The sequence below is a fragment of the Gopherus flavomarginatus genome, chromosome 2 (assembly GCF_025201925.1).
Source record: "Gopherus flavomarginatus isolate rGopFla2 chromosome 2, rGopFla2.mat.asm, whole genome shotgun sequence".
In the NCBI taxonomy this organism is placed as follows: Eukaryota; Metazoa; Chordata; order Testudines; family Testudinidae; genus Gopherus; species Gopherus flavomarginatus.
Window position 1 is genome coordinate 94,418,981 of NC_066618.1, and position 26,635 is coordinate 94,445,615.

The 26,635-nt window shown below is 38.1% G+C and overlaps 1 protein-coding gene across 1 annotated transcript in view; it reads right to left on the minus strand.

Annotated features, from left to right (window-relative positions):
* The window catches only part of LOC127044634 (uncharacterized), a 108,324-nt gene that overhangs the window by 57,905 nt on the left and 23,784 nt on the right, over nucleotides 1-26,635 (minus strand). Inside the window, exons 3-4 of the mRNA XM_050939722.1 lie at nucleotides 15,296-15,341; nucleotides 3,577-3,882 (exon numbers count right to left, since the gene is read on the minus strand). Coding sequence (XP_050795679.1) covers nucleotides 3,577-3,882; nucleotides 15,296-15,341 — 352 coding nt within the window. The remainder of the gene's footprint in view (nucleotides 1-3,576; nucleotides 3,883-15,295; nucleotides 15,342-26,635) is intronic.

Consider the following 26,635-nt stretch of genomic DNA (forward strand, 5'->3'; position numbering starts at 1 on the left):
CTGTAATATGGGCATAATAGTACTTCCTTCTCTCACAGCAGTGTTGTGTGGATAAATGCATTAGAGATTGTGATTGCATTCAGATACTACTATGGTAAAATCCATACAAATATATTATATGGTTGGGTGCAGGGAATGAAAGAAACGGGTCTCTGACCACTAGAGACCCTCCTTTGCAGTTCCTAGAATTGATTTCCTTTAAATAAATGAACTGGACAGAATTCTGCAATGCTGAATTTTATTTTAAATACATTAATCTGTCACTTAAAGAAAATTAATCATATTTCAGAAGCTAGTTTTTGTTTTATAAAGCAATTAAATGTATTTAGTAGAAATGAAATGACAAATCATTTAAAATTACAGATTAGGACTCCACCCCTGCAAATACACCTCTACCTCGATATAACACGACCCAATATAACACAAATTTGGATATAATGTGGTAAAGCAGTGCTCCGGGGGAATGTGAGGGGTGGGGCTGCACATCCCAGCGGAGCAAAGCAAGTTTGATATAACGCAGTTTCACATATAACACGGAAAGATTTTTTGGCTCACGAGGACAGCGTTATATTGAGGTAGAGGTATATTATGGGACTTCACTGAGTGCAGTTGGCCTAACCACACTGAAAAAGTTCTTTGTGTGCACAAGTGTTTTAGCAGGTTAAGAGACTAAGGCCTTGGCTACACTGGCGCTTTACAGAGCTGCAACTTTCTCACTCAGGGGTGTGAAAAAAAGGTGGTGGAGTACGTGCATCGCTGGGACAACGCTCACACTTGAAGTTTCGAGTGTAGCCAAGCCCTAAGTGAATGATTCTGCACTGCTTTGTAATGCAAAATTCTGATTGAAATCAAGGAGTGTAGCCTCAGCCCTTGAAGTTCCACAGTTACAAAATTAAAATAATAAAATAGGAAAAATGGTCACATATAAATCTGTTTGCTCTCAAGCAGAAGAAGCCATCTGTGCTAATTAGAAAATTAACCAACAAAATCAAATTGAAATGCATCTCTTAATATTTAGAGCAAGGTGTTTCATATGATCAGGCTTATGGCAAAGCAAAGTAAATTTCAAACACAAATACTGACATTGGAAGGTGTAAGGAGAAGTTTAAGGTTTTTTTCCCCGATGCTTGATTGGACTTTGCATCCTGTATATGAAGAAGAGTATGATGACGTAGTACATGGTGCTTTTCAGGAGAAGGGCAATGTATATTAAAGACGCCGTCCTATGTATGAAACCGTCTGTAATATCTACACAAAATACAACAAGGAGAAAAAGTGGTTAATGTTGCATATTTTCTAGCTGCAAAGAAAAATAAATATAAAACCATGTGTGATAGTGTAAGGTATATATGGTATTTGATTGCAGTAATTATACCACCTAATCAGACTATGCCTAAAACAATATCTGATTGTGTCCTCTAAACAGGTCTACGTTCTGATCATACCTTCCCATGGTATGGCAGAGCTGAGAGAAACAAAGAGGCACTCTCAGTGCTGGTATCGCTGGTGTCTGCTAAGGAGTAAGCAGAATGCTGGTGCTTCTTATAATAGGGTGTTGCTATGATGTTAGGCCAAAATTTTCAGACCTGGGTGCCTAAGTTTGTTCTGAATCTATGTCCAAGCAGCTGATCAATCAAATGGTCTGATTTTCAGAAGTACTGAAATTACACTGAAATCAGTTGGGTCTTCAAGCTTTCAGCACCTTTATGCACCATTTGAAAATTCTGTCTTTGAATACTTTTTATAATTTAACATGTTGAATGTTAGATTAAGGAACAGTGGCACGTGCAGGTTAAAGAACAATGACCCATGTGGCATGTTAGCAAAGCACAACAAATACCACCAAAACATATATTTCAGCAGGACTTCTACAATGTTTAACCTGAACTGCCTATGGGCATTAAGTTTTGGACCCTTTTGGTAACCCGCAACCGATGTTAACTTGCAGTGACAGGTGCCGACTTTCTGTTTTCCACCCCATTCTACTGCTTCCCCTAAGGTCCCACTCTGCTCTGCTCCCTTCCCTGTGGCCCTGCACCTGCCCCACCACTTCCCATCCATGCTCTGCCCCCTGCCCTAAGCATGCCCTGCCTTCACTCCACCTCTTTCCCCACCCCTGCTCTGGCTCCTCACCCCAATGCCTCCCACCTAGCACTGAGCAGCTCATAGGTTGGATGCCCCAAATAGCTGATTGGCAAGTGGCTGGTGGGTATTCAGCACCCACTATTTTTTTTTCCATGGGTGCTCCAGCCCCAAAGTTGGGGCCTGTGCTTACAGCAGTGTTCCATATCTACAATAATTATGTTTGGACCTTTTTAGAAAGAGAGAATATTTTCAGTTTTGTCTTAACTGTATCAAATAGTGCTTAATTCTTAACTGTATTGTATAGAAAACGAGAACTGGGACACAACTACCTGTGGAAAGCGTGGTGCCATTTTCAGGTTTGTCGATACAACTTCCTGTGGTTTGAGATACTACAGGTTTGTCTGAAAGGATAAAAGCATAACATGTAAAAAGGGCTTTAATTGTCAAATGGGATTCCTGTTGAAAATTAAGGCATACTTTTCCTGATAGACGTTCAAAGAGAAAGATGGTAAAAGTATTATAACTACAGTGACTCAGATATGGAAAGTTAATATGTGCTCAGGCAGTGCAGACCTCTGTGTCTGTAACGACCTCACTTGAAGTCTTTGGCATTAGCTTGGGCGCCTGTGTCTGAACTAGCAGATCTGATTGCAGGTTCTGGACATTGGCCCTTCTGTGTATGTAAGTTTCTGCTCATATGGAGCCAGATGTATTTTGTCCACAAAATTACTCAGTTGTGTTTGCCCCTTTGCAATGTGTATGTATAGTCTGCAGATAAAAACCTGGCTGCCTAAGTTTGTCTCTAGCCTGAGATTGATGGCATTCAGGGTAGTGGTAATGTTATTTAATAGCGGTAGAAGACACAGAAGAAAATAGTCCTGATGAGAAGACAGTCTAAGGCCCATCTCTTAGGTATTTTTGATGTGCACGAGGGGGATGGTCAATAAACCCTTTTTTCCCATTGCATTTGAAAGAGATACTATAAATTAATAACAGCAGATACAAATGTGTCTCAGATAAGAACCAAGCAGAAATTACTTCTTTGAATCTCTTTTTTTCTTGCATTATCTTTTTTATTTTGTTTTGTGTAATTCTTCTGGTCTGTTTTAATACGCTAGATGCTGTGTGTGTTATTGCTTTTGTTGCAATATATAGCACTTGTTCAAAACCAAACACTGCAGGTCAGGTCTCTGGTGGGTGTAAATCTACAGTGCTCCATTGACTTCAGTGGAGTTATGCTGTTTTACACTAGCTGAGGATCTCAGCCAACATTTTCTTTCATTCTAGAAAGATTTTAAACTGGGGCGGAGAAGCCAAAACTTTGATGGTGAAGCAGGCTTCAGTGATCGCCAACTTATGGAGAGATGGAAACTAATATTGGCCTGGAGAGAGTACACACTTTTAGGAACAGTAATACTCTTTGTTTTATTGTAAAGAAACAGTGACCTCTCTAAATATATATAGAACTAGTTTTAATAATATAGTATATACCTGGAGATTCCATAGGAACATAATCTCCTTTGATTTCATGTTCATATTTGCAGCGATAATTCTTGCCACTATTTTTATCTACGGTCAGCCAGCTGCTCAATGAGTATGACTGTTGATTGTCACCAGGGGGCCAAATTTCCTCATGCACTCCATTTTTCTCTTCATTCTTGTTCTCATCTTCCCAAGTCACCTTAATAACATTTGGGTGAAAATTCTCAATGAGGCACATGTATGATACTTTCTCATCTTGTTCAGTAGAAGGAGGCAGGACCTGCATTGTGGTGGAATTTAAATGTGCTGGTGTGCCTGGATTCATTTTGGAGAGAGAAATGAATTTGTTAGGAATTAAGTAAATTCAGAATTGCATTATACATAGCATGCTTTGCTTTTGAAACAATAAAGAATTCACAGATTTGCAAGTGGAAGAGGGGGCAATTTCATTCCTTGCATTCAATTCCTCCAAACTGCATGCAAGCACACAATCTTAACTCTGAGTTCATCATGAGAACAATACCTCATTGCCAAATGTATTTTATCTACTTTGTCTATAATATATTGTTACGGCCTATTAAATTCTGAAGATAGGAGTAAATTGACCATTTATGAGTTACAGCTTTAGGGAGTTGGATTTGCAGAAGTTTACATGCTTGAATTGAATGTAGGTTTTTGTGCAACAAAAGAATCCTTGAGAGTGCCCACTAACTTAGCTTCCAAACTCAAAACATATTAAACACTTTTTGAATGAATGCTGAGTACAGCTTATGTTCTGGTTCATTTCAAAACATTTGTGACTTTGAAAATCTTCCCTTTATTTACCCAAAATTTGTGTATAAAAAACAGCATGATAGTGAGAGGAAGGGTACATCATGCCCATTGCATGACCACGACTGGTCCAAATTTCCTGACTCTGACTTGCAGGGCTGGGGTTGTGCAGCTAAAAATTGCAGTGTAGATGTTTAGGCTTGAGCTGGAGGGCAAGCTCTGAAACCCAATGACGGAAGTGGTCTAAGAGCCCAGGCTCCAGTCAGAGCCAGATTCTCTACACTGCAGTTTTTAGCACCAAATCCCGAGACCATGAGCCCAAGTCAATTGACCTAGTCTCGGAGACTTGGTGCCACAGGATTTTTATTACAGTGTAGATGTACCTGAAGGGAAGAGTATTAAAGATTCCACAAACCTTTTAATATGACCTCTCTTTAAACATCACTAGACTATTTTATCAGAAGATAAACATGCACTGAACTAACTGTTTATGCTATTTAAGAACCTTGGTTATCACCTTTAAAAAGAGAGTTAGAAAAGTAATCTTTAAGCCTTTTCCACACTAAAAAACTGAACCATTTTGAATTATTTTTAATCAATTATTCACCTGTAGTGGAGTGGTCACCGAGTTCCGGCCCTGAAGGGGTTAAAGCAGCGCTGGAGAGAGCTGCAGCTGGAAAAGGTAGGCTGATGGGGAAAGCAGCCACAGCTCTGGCCAGCTTATCAGGTCGCAGCTGGCCCTTATAAGACGGCAGTGGACCAGAAGCTAATACACACTCTCTCTCTAGCTTCTTGAGAGGGAAGGACCTGGCTGCCTCAGAGTTGAGTAGGGTACCTGAGGTGGAGCAGTGCTAGGGAAGGGCAGAGGGATCTGGGAGCTCCAGCCAGGAAAAACCGCAGGCTGCAGGCCTTTCTAAAAGGGCCAAATAGGCAGTGGGGCTGCAGAGGGACAGCCTAGAGAGAGGCAAAGGTAGCAGGTCCTAACCCCCTTGCTGATGAGAGTGGTTTACAGATTGCAGTCAGCCTCAGGGAGCAGGGGCTAGATGATGACTGCCAGTCAGGGCCGCCACCAGCCTAGAAAGCAGGTGGTTGGGGCTGACAATGGAGAGGGGGGGCACGCCTGCTCTTTGTCAGCAATTTGGCCGCAGGTCCCTCACTCCCTCTTGGAGAGAAGACCGAAGTGGATTTTTTTTTCTTTTTGTTGCTTGGGGTGGCAAAAACCCTGAAGCCAGCCCTGCTGGCAGTAGTCATTGAGGCAAAGTGGGTTTAGAGGGTTGGGGATTCCCCTAGGGGTACTGTGGTGGGCAGAACCTCTGGGCAAAGGGTACTGGGGTCTGGGAGGGACACGGGGTCAGCGGCAGTGAGACACCGGCCTGCAGAGGGTGCTCTGGGCTGGAAAGAGCTAATTCCTGAGACAGCCAGCAGGAGGTGCTGCGCTGGTGAGTCATCGCTCCGCTACATCACCTTAAAATGATATAAAAACATACAAGATATGTTCTATTGCAGATTCAGCTGATACAACTTTGGGGAAACTGTTGCTGAACATCATTTTGGGAAATTACAGTAAATACATTAACATGTATCCCTCAATGACAAATATCAATTAAGAAATTAGCAAGGATGTTGCATCCTAAAATTTGTTGATCATGTATTTGGCAAATGTAATGCAATGTTATGCATAATGCTGAACACTTCTGAAAATTAAGTCACTTAAATGCTGCAAAAAGTATTTAGGAGCCTAACTTCAGTCAATCACTTCTGAAAATCTTGATTATGAAGCATTACTAATAATGGAGCTCTCAACAGAACTCAGCTATCAAATCTTTGCTGAGGAATAGAGAGAATGTTGCTGCTTGTTTCCAAATCCTGGAGTGAATTAGCGAAGTGCCAATTAGTGAACTTTTGCTGTGTCTCCTGAGTTATTTTTAAATAATTCTGCCTCTGTATTAATTTTGTCTCTCCAGGAATAGAGCTGAGACAAAAAAATTTGCAAAAAAATCAATTTTTTCTCAATTCATAAAATTTTTCAAAATTGTTGCTTGTTATAAATTGGATAAAACACAACCAAAAATATTTTTATTAAAAGTCTGAATGATAAAGGATAAAAATATTATTTGATCCCTGAGTTTGTGTAAGTGCATGAAATAATAAATACTGAACTAGACCAAAGAAGACTTCCACGTTAAAATCACTATCTGTCTGCTTGTTTCATATGGCTGACAGTAAACAATACATTTTTTTAAACAGTATATTGAATTTACTAGTTATCACAAGAAGTGAGAAGGTTCAAAACACTCTTACTGCCTCTAATCTCTGTCTCCAGTTTGTCACTGTGGGATACAACCAAGAGAATAAGTTTCCCAACCCAGCTAACCGCCAAAGAAGTATTCTCTGCAGAACGAGGTAACATTCTCATTTTATAGATGTGCATCACAAAGAAGAAATGGAAGGTTGTCGATATTTCAGTAGTTTCGAAGGTTCCCAAATGGGCACCATGTATCTTGTGCATTCTCTATTTGTTCCAACACTTAATAAGAGGTGAAAAATTAGAGGCTATTTAACAAAATAGTTGTCCTTTACTCCACAAAATATATTGGGTGGAATTTTTAAAGCCAGCAAGAAGGGATTTAAATGCCCAAATCTCTTTGATATTCAGGCTTCTTTGATAATGTCAGCCATTGTCTGTAGTCAACTGAGACACAAATAGATTAATAAATACTAAGGCCTTGCTCCTACGAAGTCTTACACATGTGTTTAATTTTATGCATTGTGAGTCGTCCTACTGATGTCAAAGCTCGTGAAGGATCCTTTTCTAAAATGATTTCAGCTTATTTTTGTGCTGTCTGGCTATTCTAGAATTTCTTGAAAAACACCCAGGAATACAGGATTGGGCTTGAACATTAGGTTTACCAAATGATTTATTCACTCAGTCTTGTATCTATTCAAGAAAACTCTACATATCTTCCTGCCCAGTGTTGTTGTGCTTTGCAAAAACTAATGATTATTTCTGGCATTTCTGATTAGATGTTTTTAGAAATTAGAGTCCCATTTACATATTGACACTTTTGCAAACACACACAGTTTTTTGTATTTGCACATGGTTAGATCGGTTTGTATCCAATCTAAAATCTGAATTTTGTACATATCTATGCAGCCTGTGTGTTTGCATAAGTGAATGTGCAGATGCATGAGCAAAATCAGTTTTAAATTTCTGGCTTCACTTTAGCACTGCTCTAAAATCTCTTGAGGCCAATGGGATTTTTATTATTTGACTTCAATGGGCTTTGGATAAGACACTTTAAGAAGATCAGACCCTTAATTTCCAAGTCAATTATAGTTTCCAATGTGGAGCTACTTGTTGTTTTGTTCCAACTTAACTTTTCAAAACACCTTACTTGTCTAATTTATTCAAGCTGAACTTTTAACAAGGGAGGTGCGTTGTAAGAGAATATACTTGATATATTTTTATTATTTTAAGTATCACTTCTCTTATTTAAGATGGCAATTGACTTTGTGCCTTTTGGTTTCATTCCTTGCTCAGAAGAAATTCCTATTAGTTTCAATGGGAGGTTTTCTAAAGTGGGGATTGCAGAGATATGTTGTAATTGACTCACTGCTAACTATTTTTGTGTGTTTACAATCTGCATGGCACTTATAAGTAAACTATCATACGTAAATAATACTGATGTTCTATTTGAGAACAAAGTCCATTATGACATCAGAATATATTAAAAGTAAGTAAATGGTGTGCTTGTAATTTTAATTTTGCATTATATGCTTGGTCTAGCAAAGTGCCGAATGCTCTTATGAAGTTCTGAACGCTTCTCATTTCCCATTGAAACCAACAGACATTGAGGGTGCTCAGCACCTGGTGTTGTTTACACCCCAAAGAAAAAAGGATTGTTACGACATTTCTCTGTTGCTGGCCAGTGTCTTATAATTTCATTAACATTAGTGTTGTTAATAAATTATTACACCTGTAATAAAATTTTAGTCAGGATACATTTCTTGCATTGAGATAAATTATTGAATTTAATTTGATAGATTTTACCATTATGAAATATTTAAAATAGTTTATCTGAAAACTTACTAGTTATGACAAGTTTTGTGCCAGTTCCAAAGATTTTCACAGCGTTCAAACTTTCTACAAAAACTGCCCAAGATATTTCTGTTCAGAGGGATCAGATCTGAGCAAATATTGCTAAATAGGGACAACTGAGAGCCAGTTAATTCTACCAAAGAATTCAGTGTATTTTTCAGGGTGAGCTTACACTGGTATTTTCAAATACTGTATATTAATATTAATTTGGTAGGTTTTAAATTCTGTTTAACAGAAAATCATTTGTTTCACTGACAGAGAGGATCTGTTTGACAGTTGAGACCTAATGTTGGACTCATATTATTTTCTCTTATCTAGTGGATTGATGGAAATGGTATTACAGTTAAATTTCAGTGTTTTTTCCCTCTGTACTGTCAGAGTGGTTGAATGGTTCCATTTTAAAAATATCAATATAAATAAACATATAATTAGAAAAAAATACTCATTCTATAGTATACTGTGACCTATCCCCTTTTCTCAAGATGTTTTATGACATTTTTCCACCCACCTGGCATTATTTTTAATGGTTTCCTGAATGGTTTCAAATGTAAAACTACCTAATACAATTTTGCTTTCCTGTGCAGTATAATTAAAAGGAATATTAAAAGGCCAGTAGGCTTGAGGATTGGTTATATTCCTTCTGAAGTCTCAATGAATAAGGAGAGAGGTACTTTGAGATGCATATTTTAGCAACCGACATATAGCTAGCCCTATGGAACATTATGCAACAGGGGCAAATCCCAGTTTGACTTTCTATAGCACATGTTGCGTAGAGTCTCGCTGATGTAGACAGACTACAAAATATGTTGGGCCAAATTCTCGACTGAGCAGACATAGAGTTCTACTGATGCAACCAGAGGAGAATTTAATTAAGAAGTTAGAATATCTTCCTTCATATTACTTGTTTTTGTTGTTGAGAGCAATCACTCATTTAATTGTTGCAAAATTTGGAAAATTCCGTGTCTTCTGACAACAGAATTTCAATATATCAGGGAAGAAACCCGCTCTCGCATGCAGTGTGACTAAGTGAATCAAGAACTGACAGGGACTCTGATCCTGAGGTACCGAGGAGCCTCAACTCCCATTGAAATCAATAGCTAATAACAACCTCTCAGGACTGGGCTCACAGTGCATGTTACAGGCTCAATCTTATACTTATTAAAAATATGGGGAATTTTGATGCTGGATCAGGCCCTTTTATTCCTGCACCCGTCCACTCTTATATGATGATATTTTGTTTTAGTATGAATTTGAATTGATTTTGTGCAATAGAAAATTACCATACTAATCACATATACAATATTCACAAATATTGGCTCTCTTGGTTCCCATGCACATCCTTTCTTGCAGACCTTACACGTGCTCCTATGCCCTTAACAAGAGAGAAAAAAATAAGATGAAATCCAGGCTCCATTCAAGTCAATGTCAAAATTCTCATTGACTTCAACAGGGCTGGGATTTCACTCCTAACATCTTACATCTCCTGACTAATACATACTTGTGATATGAGAGGCTAAATCCTGGTCACCACAATAAAGAGGGTAAAGGGGGTTTCTCTAGGAGAGCTACATGATGGATGGGAAGATAAAATCTTTCCCCCAACCTAGCCAGAGCATCATAGGCTGGGAACTTTAATAATGTCCATGCAGTTGACCCTTCACTGATCTCCCTAATCACAGATCCACTGGCTATTCAATGCCTTCACCGCTCTCCTACCCCTGATCCCCACTATTCTTTTTTGGCTTGCACTCCACACTGGATGGAACTGTGGATGTTCTCCCTTTCTGGGGCATTGACCCCGACACAAGAGAACAACCCAGCTTTGATTCAGGGTGAGCAAAAAAAATTCTATGTCAATAATTAATAGTCAGTGTGATCACTAATCCATTTTACTTTGAATTCTGTACATTAGCCTCACATTTAGATAAAAGACATTTATTCTTCTACTGTAGATTGCATATCATGTTTCCATTGTCTGTTATCCTTTTTGAATAAATAGTGCTCTTCAGTCTCTAATTTTATATTATCACAAATAACTTTTTCTCAATGCTACTACAGAACTTACTTGAAACAACGAGCTTTGTGCCAGAGCCGAAGACTTTGATATCATAGTTCTCACTGTGTTCGTGAGCTTTGCAAAAACTCATGGGCCAGATCTTCAGCTGCTGGAAATGAAAGGAGTTCCATGGAGGGTCTGGCCCATATAGCTTCCATATGGCCCAATATAGCTTCATGTTATTATATGTGCAATTGTGAACAGAAGTTGATAGAATCACTTTAATATACTAGGCTTCTGATTTAAATGGCTTTTCCTTACAAAATGTCAAATGCTTGATCATGTATTCCTCGGACACTCCAAACTCCAATAGATTGCATTGGATGTTTGGAGTACTCTAGGAGCAGAAATGCAAAATAAGTAAAAAACTTCAAATGCATTCTACATTCCTAAGGCTTAGCATTTCTTCAGGCTGGGATCCCTCAGCGTCACTTGAAATTTCTATTTTTCTTTTATAGTGAATGTAGTACTTGTGAAAGGTGCCAAATGGACAGCACTGGAAACTACCTATATGGAAAAATTATGTCAGCATTCTACAATAGTCGTCCAGTGCTTAGTAATGCTATTGTAAATTGTGATGGGTGATTTTGGACTATTACTGGAGAATCTATTTTATTTAATCCTGGATTCGTCAACTGGTCCTAACAGTGTATTTGAAATCTGTTTGCAAAGGTCACCTCTAAAGGATGAGATGGTAAATTTATTCTTTATATCCCTTATATCTTTATATTCTTGGTATTTCTGCTAAAAGTACCAGCAGCAGTGCCTATTATGGTGAAGTTTTTTAAGGAGGACATCTGTCCTCTGAAGATTCTTTGCTCACAACTGCACATCACTTTCTGCCATAAATTTGGATTTGGTCATTTAGGGCCAATCAGGTTTGGATCAGATACTTATATATTTTTTCTGTAAAGAGTTTGTTATATTTAGTTGGTAATGTCAAAAATCAATATCTAGAACTATTTCAAAAGGCAGGAAACCGATTTAAACCAACCCTAAACTACTTGAGAATTTTATCATCAAAATAATTGTCGGTAATAGTAGCTCCTTTGTACTTTATAACTAATGATCTACACTGATCACTCCGTTCTTAATGCACTTTGTTTTATAAAAAAACAAGTAACTTCCATCATATAATGTGAGATATGATCTTTGGATCTAGCTTTTAATAAGCATGCCAAATATTTTTGAATTTATTTCTGCTATGAAACAATGTAAAATGTTGGTGAATTATTTTTTTATTTTAAAATAAAATGACCAAGTGCTTCTGAAAGTTGCCATATGGATAGCATTGTAGATTGAATCCCTTTCTACACAGGATAGATACAACAGAGTTAGGGGCAGCGGAAGCTTCTGCACACCATCCCACCAAGCCATGTCAATTTTGCCCTGAAAGGACCACCTTTAGAGATGAGAGGGAATAGTTCAGTCTCCACATTCAGTTCAATCTTTGGCTTCTGCACAGAGCCTGCCAGTTTTTCCCCCTATAATATTGTGTTCAGAAGAATCTAGTTATACTATTTTAATGTAAACTACTTTATTGATGACTAGATGTACCTTAATGGATACAATATGAGAAGCACCATTATTCCTATGTTATGCTCATTGAAAGCATTAAGCTTGGTTCTGTTTCCAAATCTTTTTAGTCATCTATTCCACTAAGCAAGAATCCTGAAGAATTCTGGTAGGTCCTGACCCTGCTCTCACTTACACTGGTATAAATCTGAAGTAACTACATTTTTAATGAATGGAGTGAAGTCAGTTTAAAAAGAGGAATGATGAATGTGAGAGCAAAATCAAAACTGCTAAGTATATATATCTTTGCAAGCAATTTCTGCTTGTTCAATATACTTGTGAATAATGTTGTCCCTGCTAAGAAGTACGGTTATACAACATGGGTAAAATGCTGGCCGAAAAGTCATTGCCATTGAGTTCTGTGGAGTCAGGATTTCACCTCGTCTTAGAACAGAAAAGACCCAACTCTCATAATTTTGGAGTTAACTTCAGACTAGCACAAACAGCCACAATTGCTACTGATTTTACTTAGAATTGTGCCAAAGTCTGAATATCTCCATGATCTTAGTGTTATTTTTTTCTTAGGAGGAATTTACTTACCTAATATTTGATATTTCTCTTTGAGAAGATATTTTGTTGCTAAAATATTTTATTGTATCGTACAGTTTTAATACACTAATAAATCAAGTGAGCAATCACAATCTACACATATTACAGACTTGCTTATCCATTTCTTACACAGTCAAAACACCTGGTAAATCTGTGGGAGTTTTGTCCATAGAATATTCACTTAAAGCAACATGCTGACCCTGATCTGATATGCTTAGAATTAATTATGGTAGCGTATTCATTTTAGTCAGCAGTATTACAAAAATTTACCTTTAGTCAAGAGCTATAGGGGTACCGAGGTAAACTTGATTGTGAATTAAGGTATAAAAGAGACTGGCAATTCTTGTTGATTTATATAAATGTGCAGAGCATGAGTATGAAGGGTAAGGACCTGATTTTCCTTTGTCCTGTGTTTGTGCAGTCAGTTATACCAATGCAAACTGAGTGTAACATGCAACTTAATCAGAATGGGAGCATTTCCCATCGATTTTTCAGGAGCATAAATGGTTTCCAAGAGCAAGTCAAAGAAGACTCAGGCCCCAAGTATATATTGTGAAACACCATTAAGAACACTTGCAAGTGTCAGTTTGCGGCAATGCCAAGGTACTTCACACAAGACGACAATCTCTAGGGCCAAATTCTTTCACTTACACTGTTATAACAAAAGGAATTCAGCTATGAAGTTGCTGACTACTTCAGAGATTGCTTCTTTTGTTTTAATTGAGAAGCACAAGGTTACTTATTTCACAGTTTAGTTTTATGCATGTTTATGAATTTTAGTGAAAGAATTTGAGTAATATCAAAGCGAACATGAATTTTTGCCTCTGGACCAAGGACCAACATGCTTATGGTGGCACATCTTCTAAAAAAGTCATTAAACAGCTGATCTTTAGAAAGATTAATTAACTTGAAAAAATCTACTTTACATCTATCAGTAAATATTGCAGGTTTGCTCTGGGATTGAAAAGTTGATGTATTCGGAATCAGACCCTACGAGGTGCTAACAACCCTGACCTACACTGAAGTCTACAGGAATTGAGGGTGTTCAGCACCTCACATTAAGTGCTCAGTACTTCACAAGATTGAGCTTACAGTTATTGACCTTACCTGTGATAAAAAGCTTTTCTATGATCACAATAAGCCTGTTTATCTTTGCGTTACTGTAATTGCCACATAACTCACCTGTTACAATGAGCTTGGTACCAGAGCCAAATACTTTGATGTAGTAGCCACTAGAAGTATCACAGTGAGCAAATCCTTTACAAAATACTGTACAGATCTAGTATATTTATACTGATGAACTGGTAGTTGTTGTTTTAAAAAAATCTGATTTGCTATTTAAATTTCTTTCTGTCTTTGCAATAAAAAAATAAAAAGGGAAAGTACATGTAAAATAATATGAAAATCACGGGGAAGATTTTCAAAGGGACAAAAGACACTTAGACATCCAACTATCATTCCTGGGCACCTATGTGCCATTGAAAATCTGTCCCTGAAATTAATCTGATTCAATATGGTTTACATTAGCTGTTTCTAATAACTTGTGGAAAGGAACAAATTACTTTTTAAATTGGGGTCCACAGGCTGAGGTTATAAAATTAAGCCTGTATGCTGGCATCATTCCATGATAGTGCTCCAAATGATAACAATAGATTGAGGGTAGAATATAGCTCTTAAATTGGACATATTCATGAGAATTAGTTTGGTTAATTTCTGCTATTTGTTGTAATCAGAAATATTCCCTAACAGAAAAAATTTGCTCTTCAGAAATATTTGTTTGTGTCAGGGACTAGGCACCCAGCAAGGACCATTTAGCTGTATCTAGAAGGAAGAATAAGCCTAATTAAAGACACAGTATTCTCTCAATCCCCTTAAATCCAAACATGGCTAAAACATTCTAATAATTGGAAATCATCTTTAAAAATAAAATGGAGAATCATATTATTGGATCAATTATCATAGTTTTTTAAAAGGATTATATCTATTCCATATATCTTATGTTTATGTAAAAATAAGCAAACCTTTCTTTCTCATTACTGTCTGGAAACCAGAAGATTTACTGCATTTTGGCCTTGCTTTGGCCAAAAAGCTAAGCATATGCTTTAATACCTTGCTGAATAGGAATGCACACATGCTTAAGTGCCTTCCTGAAGTGGAGCCTTTTTTAGAAAAGAAAACACATTTGCATTATTGTTACTGTAAATATACCCTTTAATGCTACCTAAGGGCCAGATCCTCCAAGTGCTGATCATCCTCAATTCTTATTTAAATCAATGAGCACTGAAGAAGCTCAACAACTCATATGATGGGCTGCTAAATATACGGTATTGTATAAAAACCCATAAATTCTATATTTCACATTTACTGATAACAATAAGGGGTTCTACTTCTGAATATATTTGCATAATCATATCAGTGTTACACTGCTAAACAATGTCTCCAAACAATTTACATCATTCTCATTGATTACACAAGTGTAACTGGTTCATTCTGAATTAGAGAGACTATCATGGGTGAAATCTTGACCCCATTGATATCAATTGGAATTTTGCCTTTAACTTCAATGGAATCAGGATTTTACTTTATATATTTATGATTAGCTTGATTTTGTCCTGGATAACAAACACAGTAAATGCCCAGAGTATATGTATGCTTTGAAAACATTTTGAGAAACTTACTTGAAACCACTAGTTTGGTGCCCGAGCCAAAGTACTTTACTCCATACTCACATCATTGAAATCCTCTACAAAAACTAATGAATTAACGAGTTATGAATTTTATCAGACTAAAATTCTGAAGTTTCTATTTTTAATATGAAGTCCCCAATCTGAACAAGACTTGCTATTGGCCACATAATTGTGTGAGTACTAAACCATGTTTATACATTTTGTGAATTCCTGTTCCTTTTTGCTACCAAAAATGTTTTTTGCTCCTTAACATACATCTGTGTATGGCTAATTGAGTGGAGTGAATTACTCCGTTCCAGCAGTTCCATTAATTTTAGTGGATGAGCAGGATTTATTCCTCTGATCTCCAATGTGCCTAGATAGGAAGAATGGTCTTGTGGTTAAAGCTTCACAGTGGGACTCAGGGAGATTTGCCTTTTTTTCTGGCTCTCCCTCTCTGTCCTTAGTCAAATCACAATCTCTGTGCTTCACTGTACATTTTAACATGCTCTTACTGTATAGTTTAGAAAATGACATTTACTAGACAATGTATTCTGAATACTGTTTTGTACTCAACATAAACTAGCACTTATATTATTGATTGGACTGTTTCTGTAGCTTTAATCTGATAAAGAATATTACACACAAAAGGGAAAAGATACTTTCAATAAAAATATATACTCAAAACCTGAAGACTGTTGCACCTCATGCTTTTTTACTCCATTACTCAACGTACACTGATATAGCACTAATAATAACAAACTCTCACTTGCTAAATTGAAACCTGTGCTGTGAATTTTACACTTGCTGGCATTTGGACTATGTCAATAGAGTTGCAAAAGAGATTATTTTGGCCCAATATTTTAAATGTAACACTCTGAATTTCCCTCCTTCCTGATTCTTAACAGCCATTCAGTGAATATTCCAGCCTTTTGCACTTGTACTCACTTTACTCATTAGGACCAAAACTCCCCTCAGCCAACCCATTGGTGCCCTTGGCAGTTCCGCATTAAGATCAAGAGCAATAAACAGCTTATGTGCAAATTCCGTTTTTTATATTCAATTATTCAGTGCAATTTTTCTGTCCTTTATTTTTCTCTTGGTAAATAGAATCAATCAAGGATAAAAATACTTACTGGAAACAACTAGCTTGGTTCCTGTGCCAAAGTACTTGATCCAGATGGAAGTATCACGTTGACTTTTCATTTTACAATAAGCTGTGGTACTTTATTTATGCTGCTGTGTCTTTGCTCAAATAACCAGGCACTCTAACCAGTAGCTGGGAAATTACTTCTAATGAAATATTCCTGTTTTCTTGACTGCATGGAGAATTTAACAAATTTCACATTTCTGTGCCATCGTAAAGCTGATACATAAATTCTCTTCCCAGTGATTCTATTTGTATGTCCTTGCAACTTTTCAGTTAACGAATGATCACTCCTTAAAATGGAAACTAGATGACTGCTTCTATTTGATTTTAATATTGAAAACAGACTGTTGGATCAGGCGGTTTTCAAACATTTTCATCGTGTGGTCCACATATTAAAAGAGAGATTGTCTCATGCACTACAACCTCTCTCCCATTCCCAATAGCACTGACCACCTCCTTCTCCCATCCGCAATCACATCACATCTCTGTAGCAATTGCTTTTATGGAAAAATGATACCTGGAGAGAATTTAATTCTTAGCTGTATTACTGAAATGTAATAGATGGTAATGAGGAGGAACCAGCATTATGTGACTAGCCAGCTCTCTAGAGACTAGCACAAAGAGCTCCATAGACTGCAGCTGGGAGCCTATACCCTAGATACTTATTCTGTTGTATGTTGGGATTGTTGTAGTTTGTGGGTTACCAATTTACTGGTATCTTTTTATATAGCTGCTGGGGAGGGGAAAATATTTTCCTCTGCATACACAGGTGTTTTATAACAGAACAGAGATAACATCTGAGAAAGCTCATCTCATTTCAGACAAAAGGTGTGGATGCCAGTCTAGGAATTGGAAGGGAACTAACCAGAGTATTTGATCTCTCTCACAGACACAGACACCCCCACCGCACTCACCTGCAGAATAATTCTGGGAAATCACTGACAGTGAGTACGGAAAATTGAAAAGGAACAGACAGAGATAGGTTCCTCCAAAATGTGCAGGTGGTTGTTTCAAAGGCCTTGTTTACTACCCAAGAGTTTATTGGGAATATCTCCCAGCATTGCAATAGTGCTGCTGAATCTTCACTGGTGTAGTGAGGGCAATAGCATTCACTGGTATATTACCACCATGTCGTCTTGACCTGTTCTGAACAGGATTAAGTGATCCTAGCACTGCTGCACTTGGTGTCCTTGGTGGGGCTGTACTGATGTTACTGCAAGAGCGGGAGGTTTCACAGAATACATCCATTATTTCACTGTTGTTTAATTTTATGCATGTTTATAAATTTTAGTTAAAGAACTTGAGTAATATCAAAGCTAAGACAAATTTTTGCAACTGGACGAAGGACCAGCATGCTTATGACACATCCTCAGTACTTCACAAGATCGAGCTTACAATTTGTTGACCTTACTTGTGATGATAAGCTTTTCTATGACCACAATAAGCCTCTTTATCTTTGCATTACTGTAATTACCACATGACTTACCTGTTACAATGAGCTTGGTACCGGAGCCAAATACTTTGATGAGAACACCACTAGTAGTAATAAGTATCACAGTGAGCAAATCCTTTGCAAAAATCTAGAGTGAGTGTCTTTTTGTTGATGAACCAGTAGTTGTTTTAAAATAAATCTGATTTGCTATTTAAATTGCTTTCAGACCTTACAATAAAATAGTAAAGAAGGAGAGTACATGTAAAATAATGTGAAAACTGTGGGGGAGATTTTCAAAGGCACAAAAGGTATGATGGTATCTAACTATCATTGAGTTTCAATGGGCATTTGGCACATAAATGCCATTGATAAAATGGGTTAGATTAAGAGTGTTGAATATTTTGTGGAAAGGAACAAATATTGTAATTTGTGGTGCACAGGCTTAGGTTAGAAAATTAAGCCTGTACACTGCCATCATTCCATAATGGATCTCCCAATGATAACAATAGATTGAGGGTAGAATATAGCCTTTAAAGTGGGTATCTTCATGGGGAAAATTCTGGCTAATTCCTGCTAGTTGGTCTAATCAGGAATATTCCCAACAGAAAACATTTGCTCTTCAGCAATATTTGTGCAGCACAGAGATTAGGCACCCAGCAAGGGTGATTTAGTAGGATATAGAGGGAAGAATATGCTTAAAGGCACGGAATACTCTGACCCTCCTTAAATCCAAACATGACTAAAACATTTGAACAATTGAGAATATCTTTAAAAATATCTGTATCTCTATCACATACCCGATCTTTATGTAATAAATAAGCAAACCCCTTTATTCCTGATTTCTGGATGGAATCAAGAAGATTTTACTGCATTTTGGCCTTAAAGTTAAACACATGCTCAAATTCTTTGCTGAATAGAAACATGCTTAAGTTCCTTACTGAACTGGAGTCTTTATTAAAAAAAAACCACAATTGCATACATTTATTGTTACTATAAATGTACTCCTTAATGCTATCTAAGGGCCACATTCTGCAAGTGCTGAGCATCCTCAACTCCCAATTAAATTAATGAGCATGAAGTACCTCAACACCTCATAAGACTGGGTGCTAAATATACTACATTGTATAAAAAACAAATTTTACATTTCACATTTACTGCTAACAATGGGCTTAGTTCGACTTCTGAATAGTTTTGCATAATCATCTCACAGTCTTACAATGCTAAACAAGATCTCCAAACACTTTCCATTCTCCTAAGTGAAGTGTTTCTGACTTTTTCTGATTTAGAGAGCCTAGTATGTGAAATCCTGACCCTAATGAAGTCAATTGGCGTTTTGCCTTTGACTTCAATGGAATCAGGATTTCACCTAGTATATTTATGAATAGCTTGATTTTGTCCTGGATAACAAGCATAGTACATGCCCAGGGCAGATGTATGCTTTGAAAACATTTTGAGAAACTTACTTGAAATCATCAGTTTGGTGCCAGAGCCAAAGTACTTTATTCCATAATTCAAATCTTCTACAAAAACTAATGAATCTTCAAAATATGAATTCAAATTCTGCAGTTCATATTTTAAATACAAAGTCCATAATCTAAACAAGATTTGCTATGGGCCAGGACGTTATGTGAGTATTAAACTGAGTTTATGCACTTTGTAAATTCCTGTGCCTTTTTCTACCAAAAATGTTTTCTACTCCTTGACATACATCACTCAAATTGATTGGGGTGAATTTCTGGTCACCACGCAATTCCATTAATTTCAGTGGATGCGCAGGATTTAGTCCAGTGATCTCCAATGTGCCTGGACAGGAAGGATGGTCTTGTGGTTAAAGCACCAGAGTGGAACTGAGGAGATTTGGCTCCATATGTGATCTTGGGCAAATCACAACCTCTGTGCTTCACTTTACATTGTAAAATGCTCTTATATGTACTCAGCAATGTTAATTCACACATATATTATTGATTGGACTGTTTTTCTGTGGCTTAAATGCTATAAAATATACATAAAAGGGAAAAATTATGTTCATAAAACCAAATACCGAGAGCCTGAACACTGTTTCATTTCAGACAATTTTCCTTCATTAGTCATCGAACACTGATATAGCCCTAACAATAACAAAAGTTTTAATAATCTCACATCCGCTAAACTGAAACCTGTGCTGTAAATTTTACACTTGCTGGCATTTGGACTCTTTCAATAGAGTTGAATGAGAGATGAACTTGGCCCAATATTTTAAATTTGAAGTTCTCCATTTCCCTCCTTCCTGATACTTAGCAGCTATTCAGTAAATATTCCAGCCTTTTACTCTTGTATTCACTTTACTCATTAGGACCAAATACTCTCTTCAGTCAATCCATTGGTGCCCTCGGGAGTCCCAGTTCAGATCAAGAGCAATACACGGCTTATGTACAAATTCCTTGTCTAAAATTCATTTATTCGGTACAATTTTTTTGTCCTTTGTTTTTCTTTTGCTAAATAGATTCAATCAAGAATAAAAATACTTACCAGAAACAACTAATTTGGTTCCTGTGCCAAAGAACTTGATCCTGCTTGAAGTATCACGTTGACTTTTCATTTTACAATAAGCTGTGGTGCTTTACTTATTCTGCTATCTCTTTGATCAAATAACCAGGCACTGTAACCAGTAGCTGGGAAAAAAAACTTCTAATGAAGTATTCCTAGTTTCTTGACTGCTTGGAGAATTTAACTAATTTCACATTTTTGTGACATCATAAAGCTGATACATAAATTCTTTTCACCGTGATTCTATTTGCATGTTCTTGCAAATGGATCCTCATTGCTTAAATGAATCCTCATTCCTTAAAATAGAAATTAGATGACAGCTTCTATTTGATAATGGTTTAAATAGAACCTTGGATCAGGTGGTTCTCAAACTTTTTCATTGTGTGGTCCATATATTAAAAAAGAGATTGTGTCATAGACTACAGTATCCCATTCACAATAACATTGACCATCTCCTCACTCTATCATAATACCACGAAGAGGCAAGCATATATTTCATATCACCAGCATGTTGGCTTCTGCAACCTAATTTTACTTTCACATCCTTCCTGCTTTGGAGTGAATATTGTCAAGACTAGGGGCTGGTCTGCACTACCACTTAAGTCGATCTAACTTGCGTTGTTGGGGTATGAAAAAGTCACCTCCTTGAGCAATGCAAGTGGCAGCAACCTAAATGTTGTCCACACCAGCACTATGTCAGCATTTACCACCGACATGGCTTTCGCCTCTCACAGAGATGGAGTAATTATGCCAAAGGGAGAGCTCTTTCCCATCGGTATAGAGCGTCTTCACCAGACACACTCTAGCAGTGCAGGTGCATCGGAGCATCTGTGATGATGCAGTGCTTCTAGTGTAGACTAGCCCTCAGAGAGTTTAGCCTCAGTCTAGGGCTTCTATAAGCAAATATGCCGTTCTACCAGCCAACACTCATTTGCACAAACTGTTATACATATACAATATTTTGCTGCCATAGGTAATTGTTTGCTCTCCAGAGATGGTTGCCTATGCAGATGCTTAAAGCTAAGCATGTGTGTAAGTGTCTAAAAAATCCCCTCCAAATTTGTTTTGGCTCAACTCATAATAAAACCTATTTTGATTTTTCACACCAAAATGAAAAACTGAAATATTTTCATTTCAGATTAAATGAAGCATTTTGTTCTTGCCAAAGCATACTTTGTTTGTGTTTCATTATGTTTTATTTTGAGGAGTCTTGTACCTTTTCAGTGTGCGCTTGCTTTTTTAAATAAATTTGACTAAATTTCAGAACAAAATGTTTCAAAATGAAAAGTCAAAATTTCTTTCAGCAAAACTATTTGTAAATCCAGCCAAATTTGTAAATACTTTCGGTCAAACTGAAACTGCATTTTTGGGAGGGAATAAATTGTATGTCAAAACAACTTTGACCTGCTCTAAAAGGTGTAGTTGTGATTTGTAACAAAATGTAATTAAAAACTGCAGTTCTATGCTGTTGTTCTTCCTGACATATTGCAGAAACCAGTCAGAAGTTTCTGCTGTTGGTTTGAAGTTGAGAGAAAGGATAAGGGATGTGTCTGGTTCCATAAACTTGAAAGGCTGTGGCTCAGAATGCAGAGTGGGTTTTTCTACAGGTTGTCTATGGGTGTCTACTATTGTGATATACCAGGTGGCACAATAATAGATAGCAGCATCCTCCTGGGTTAGTTTTTCTACTCTGAGATTAGAGGTGGACGCAGGAACATCATCACTAGCTTTAAACTTTTCTTTATCAAAGTCTTCATCCATAAAAACTGATCCTGATTTAGTATACAGAATCCTCTTTGGAGCTGCCCTAGGGCTCTGTCGATACCAGTGTATATAAGCACTGTTAAAATTAAAGCCTTCGCCAGAAATTTTACACCTCATACGTGCAGTTTTAGTTTCCTCTCTGGTGACAGACAGTGGAGTTTGTATCAGAGTTATTTGCGAATATCCATCTAGAAAGGAAAAAGGAGAAATGATGATATAAACCTGAAGCCAAAGGAATTTGGAATGTCTTGTTGCGGAAGGAACATGTACATTTGGAACAGAACAGAATGGAAAAATGACTTACAAGACCATGTTGAAGTCACAATAAGAACCTGCAGCAGTAACATTCTCACTGGTTGGGTTGAACTTGAAACAGAGGACTCTGAAATAGCCCCTCAGATGGAGAGACAAGGAGAGAGGTGCAGCTGGGGAGAAGAAATGAGTTGTTTAAGCAGGATCCAATGATAGGTCTCCTGCCTGCAGATGTGTGGTGTAGTTTTCAGAAGAGTCAAACTATGTACGTTGTCAGGTGGTCAGAAGCTAAAATCCCAGGAGGGAGGAGGGGGCTGGTGTCTCATCTGTTTTCATAAAGAAACTGAAGGGGTAAAAATGTTTGCAGATCAAGGATTGTGTCCTCCAGATAATGCAGCCACATCTACTAAAACAGAAGTGAATGCAAGTACAGTGAAACTTGTGTAGTTTTTTGCATAGAATCTCATCTGACTTCCATCTGTCAGGTGCTTTATCTTTGGTTTGTTTTACAGGCACAGCAAGCAGGGGCATGCACAGGAATTTAAATTTTGCTTCAGATGTGTAGGTAAAATGTTGCCACAAGGTTTCATTTTAAAGATATAATATAAGCACATACCTACGAGATATTAAATAGCATATGTGATGGAGTGTATACCACACACTGGCAAAGAAAGAGTTAACCTGAGCCACTGCCAGACAGCAATTAGTGCATCCAGTTGCATCTGGAGGGTGGGCCAGGCCTAACTTATGCTCATCTGGGTAGGAGTGGGTGGGTGAATTAAGGATGAAGGCTAGCTGGAAGGAACAGGCTGTCTGTAGCTGCTTGCTACACAGTTCTTGTATTGAAACCCAGAGTACACGGCCTGCTTGCCCATGTTCCCCTAATGGCTGCCAAGGAGGATGGCATAAAAACCCTCTGAGATAAGGGGTTTAAAAGTTACTGAGCCCCAAGTCATGCTGAAGATCTGTCATAAGGTCATTGGCCTGTTGTTTTGTGTGACTGTGTAACCCCAGAAGGGGTGGGAGTGAACATGACCTGGTGGGGGGGCTGAGGCACAAGGAGCAGACCACAGCAGGGCTGGAGTGGCCGTTGGGAGGGGTCACCAGAGAAGAAGACTTTTCCAGCTACATGGGGGCATTTTGATGGTGAGTTTCTCTTTGACAGCATATTCAGTTATTAAGACACATGTACACATTGCACTTTGGAGAATGTGTAAATTATTGTAACCCAGTGGCCAGAGATCATCTGAAGAGTCACTGTACTGTTTTCAGTCTTTGTAGATGAAAACCAACATGAACTTCTTTCCCTACCCCACAAAGAGGTGTTGGGAAGGGGGTTCTAGAGACTACATATAGAACTGATCAGGGTTGGTAGTGGAGGGAATTGTGGGGATAGGTTTGGAGCTGGTAAGAGAGCCTATTCCTCCTGGGCAGGGTGGCTAATATATAATGAATTATTTTAATCTCTCACTGTTCTCCTAACCAACTCAAACCCACCCTCAAATCCATACAACCTCTCTTCTAGAACTCCAAATGCACAAGAGCTGTCCTCCAAAAAACTCCATTTACTAATGAATTACAAAAAAACTGTGCAGGGACTGGGTAGTAGTTTCTGTATTTAAACAGCCTGTCTTGGAAAGTGTCATCTCTGGATCCATTTGACCTTTAATTCTGCTTGATTGCACTTGCACAAATTATTGACTGGTGCTACCGGGCTACCAGACTGTGCTATGAGAGTCAGGATTTTCCTTCTCTGTATTCCTCCAAATTATCTTAAGAGCCCTTGATAGATACCGTGATCACCTGATTATTGTATATGTTCCAAGAACAAGGATAGTACCACAAATGCTTAGCTATGTGGCATAACCCAGTCCTGCTCGTAGCTAAAAAAGACTCTTTTTCAGCCCAAGGAGAGGGCACTGTGCTTTTTGGGAGTAGAAGGGTCTGAAATGTATCCCTGCTGCTGCTGCCAGGGAGTTCCAAGGCAATAGTGAGTAGCATAGCAACAATTTCAGTGGTCATGAATTTCTTACTTTTCATTAAATGATGGAATGAAACTCAGCTCTGCCCAGGACACTTTCCAAATATCAATTAGCCTCATCTGTCTACACTAGACCTTTTTCCTCTAAAATTTCTCTCAGTTGCTACCCCTAGGTCATTTCCACTGGTGGAAACAAGTATGGGAAGGCTGCTGTAGAAAGGTGCCTGTGGCTGCAGACCTAGACTAGATCCTGGAACAGACTCTGTGGCCAGCTGGGCTGGGGAATGTCCTAGGTCCATACTCTGAGGATCTGTTTGGGCCCAGGGAATGAGCTGGAGAGGAAACACCAATGGAGCCAGAGTTACACCTGGGAAGTGGCCACTGCTGCTACCTTTGTTGTTACTATGGGGGGAAATTGCAGCATAAGTGCGAGAAATTTCTGGGCTAAAACCAATAGAACTATTGATATGGAAGATTTTTATGTGCTATAGGGTGACCTTAGCTTCAGCTGCGTGTGGAAGCCATACCAATCCCCTGGTCCCCCTTCCTCCAACCTCCCCACCATGTGTAATCCAAGTGAGGGGCAGGTGGAGAAGAATCTAAATGTGCAACTATTGATTTGTTCTAGCAACTTTTGCATTGATGGTGGGAGGGAATCCAATCTGAGACTACAAGCTTAGCAAGCTTAAGTACATATTTCCACATATTCTTCTTTCTATAGCTGTCATACTGTAGTATAGTTATTCAATACTAGTATTACAGCACGATAGCAGGAAGACTGTATTATAATATAGCCCAGTGGCTGTACTATGTGAAAATGTCTTCTGGTAACAATGGCATCTTGTTGTTGTGCATGTATGGCACAATATCTGTGGGGTTAGGGGTGGAGGCAGTTCCATTGTTTTTGCGCCTTAGTTCAGAATCCTGAAAATATTTGTCTGAATTTTTTCCCCATTCCTGGTTAGTGATTTTTCTCCTCTGTAAAAAATTCTTAAGCATCAAGACAGTTAAGGATATTCCTAGATAAGGCAAACTTCCAGCACCCCGGGGGTGCTGGAACAATTTGTATACAGTCAGGGTGCTGAGAGCCATTGAACCAAACTGTAAAGCCTGCATATAATGGAAACTTCTTCAAGCCAGGGGGTGCAGCAGCATCCCTAGTTCCAGCACTTATGACCACTCTGGTAGCTTACTAGTCCTCTCCATTCATTGATTTGCTATTCAGTCAGCAGGGATAAAAATGCCATTGTCTTGATAAATAGCCTTCTATCACAGGCATGGAAAACTTGCTTTCTTTTCCAGTCAGGGATTTTCAGCAAAGTAACATCCTCCAAGGATTGTCCCTGCCTGTAATAGTGTTAAAACCAACATTGCTAACAGCTCCCCGGTCTGCGTGTCCCGACCCCTGTATGAAGCCCAAACAATGGTATAAGCATATAGAACGTACAAGAAGGGATCTGATAGGAATGGCTTTCTAAAGATTATCAACCGGAAATGAAGAAGAACTGGATATCTGACTTCTCCTATGACTGCATCCTGCTTATACTTAATGACATGCTATGCTGTACCTATAAAAGTTAGCTTTTATTACCCCCTTTTAAATCTATATCTGCCATACTTAAAAACATCAGTTGTATGTGATGGTCTTATATCTAGCTCAGAGAAAATGAATATCTACTTGTGCTTTCAAATGGTTAAGATTAAGAAGGTAACTGTTTAGGGGGGGCGGTGCGTGGTTTTTTGTTTGTTTGTTTTTTTACACTTTTTGAAAGTCTGTGGCTTAGAATACAGAGTGAGGTTTTTGTACAGCCTGTCTATGGCTTTCTAAAACTGTGCGATCCCAGTAGGCACAGTAATAAGTAGCCGTGTCATTGTAGGTTAGTTTGTTTACTGTTAGGGTGGATTTTTCAGTTGTTTTGTCAACGCTAAACTTCTCTTTGTCAAAATTTGATTTTTCAGTTTGTGTCTTAAAGTAGAGTATCCATTCCGGAGCTTCTCCAGGTCTGTGTCGATACCAATGTATATAAGCATCACGAAAATTGATGCCAGAAACTTTACAGTCAATTCTTCCTGTTTTAGTTGGTTTCCTTGTGATGGATAGCTGATCTTGTGTCAGTTGTACTTGTGCAGCTCCATCTACAAAGAAAGGAAGAAAAAAATACCATAAGCATGAATTTGGAGGCTCTCTGGTTGTTGCTCAGTAATCTGCATATTTGTAAAAAACTAGAATGAAAACCAACTTACATG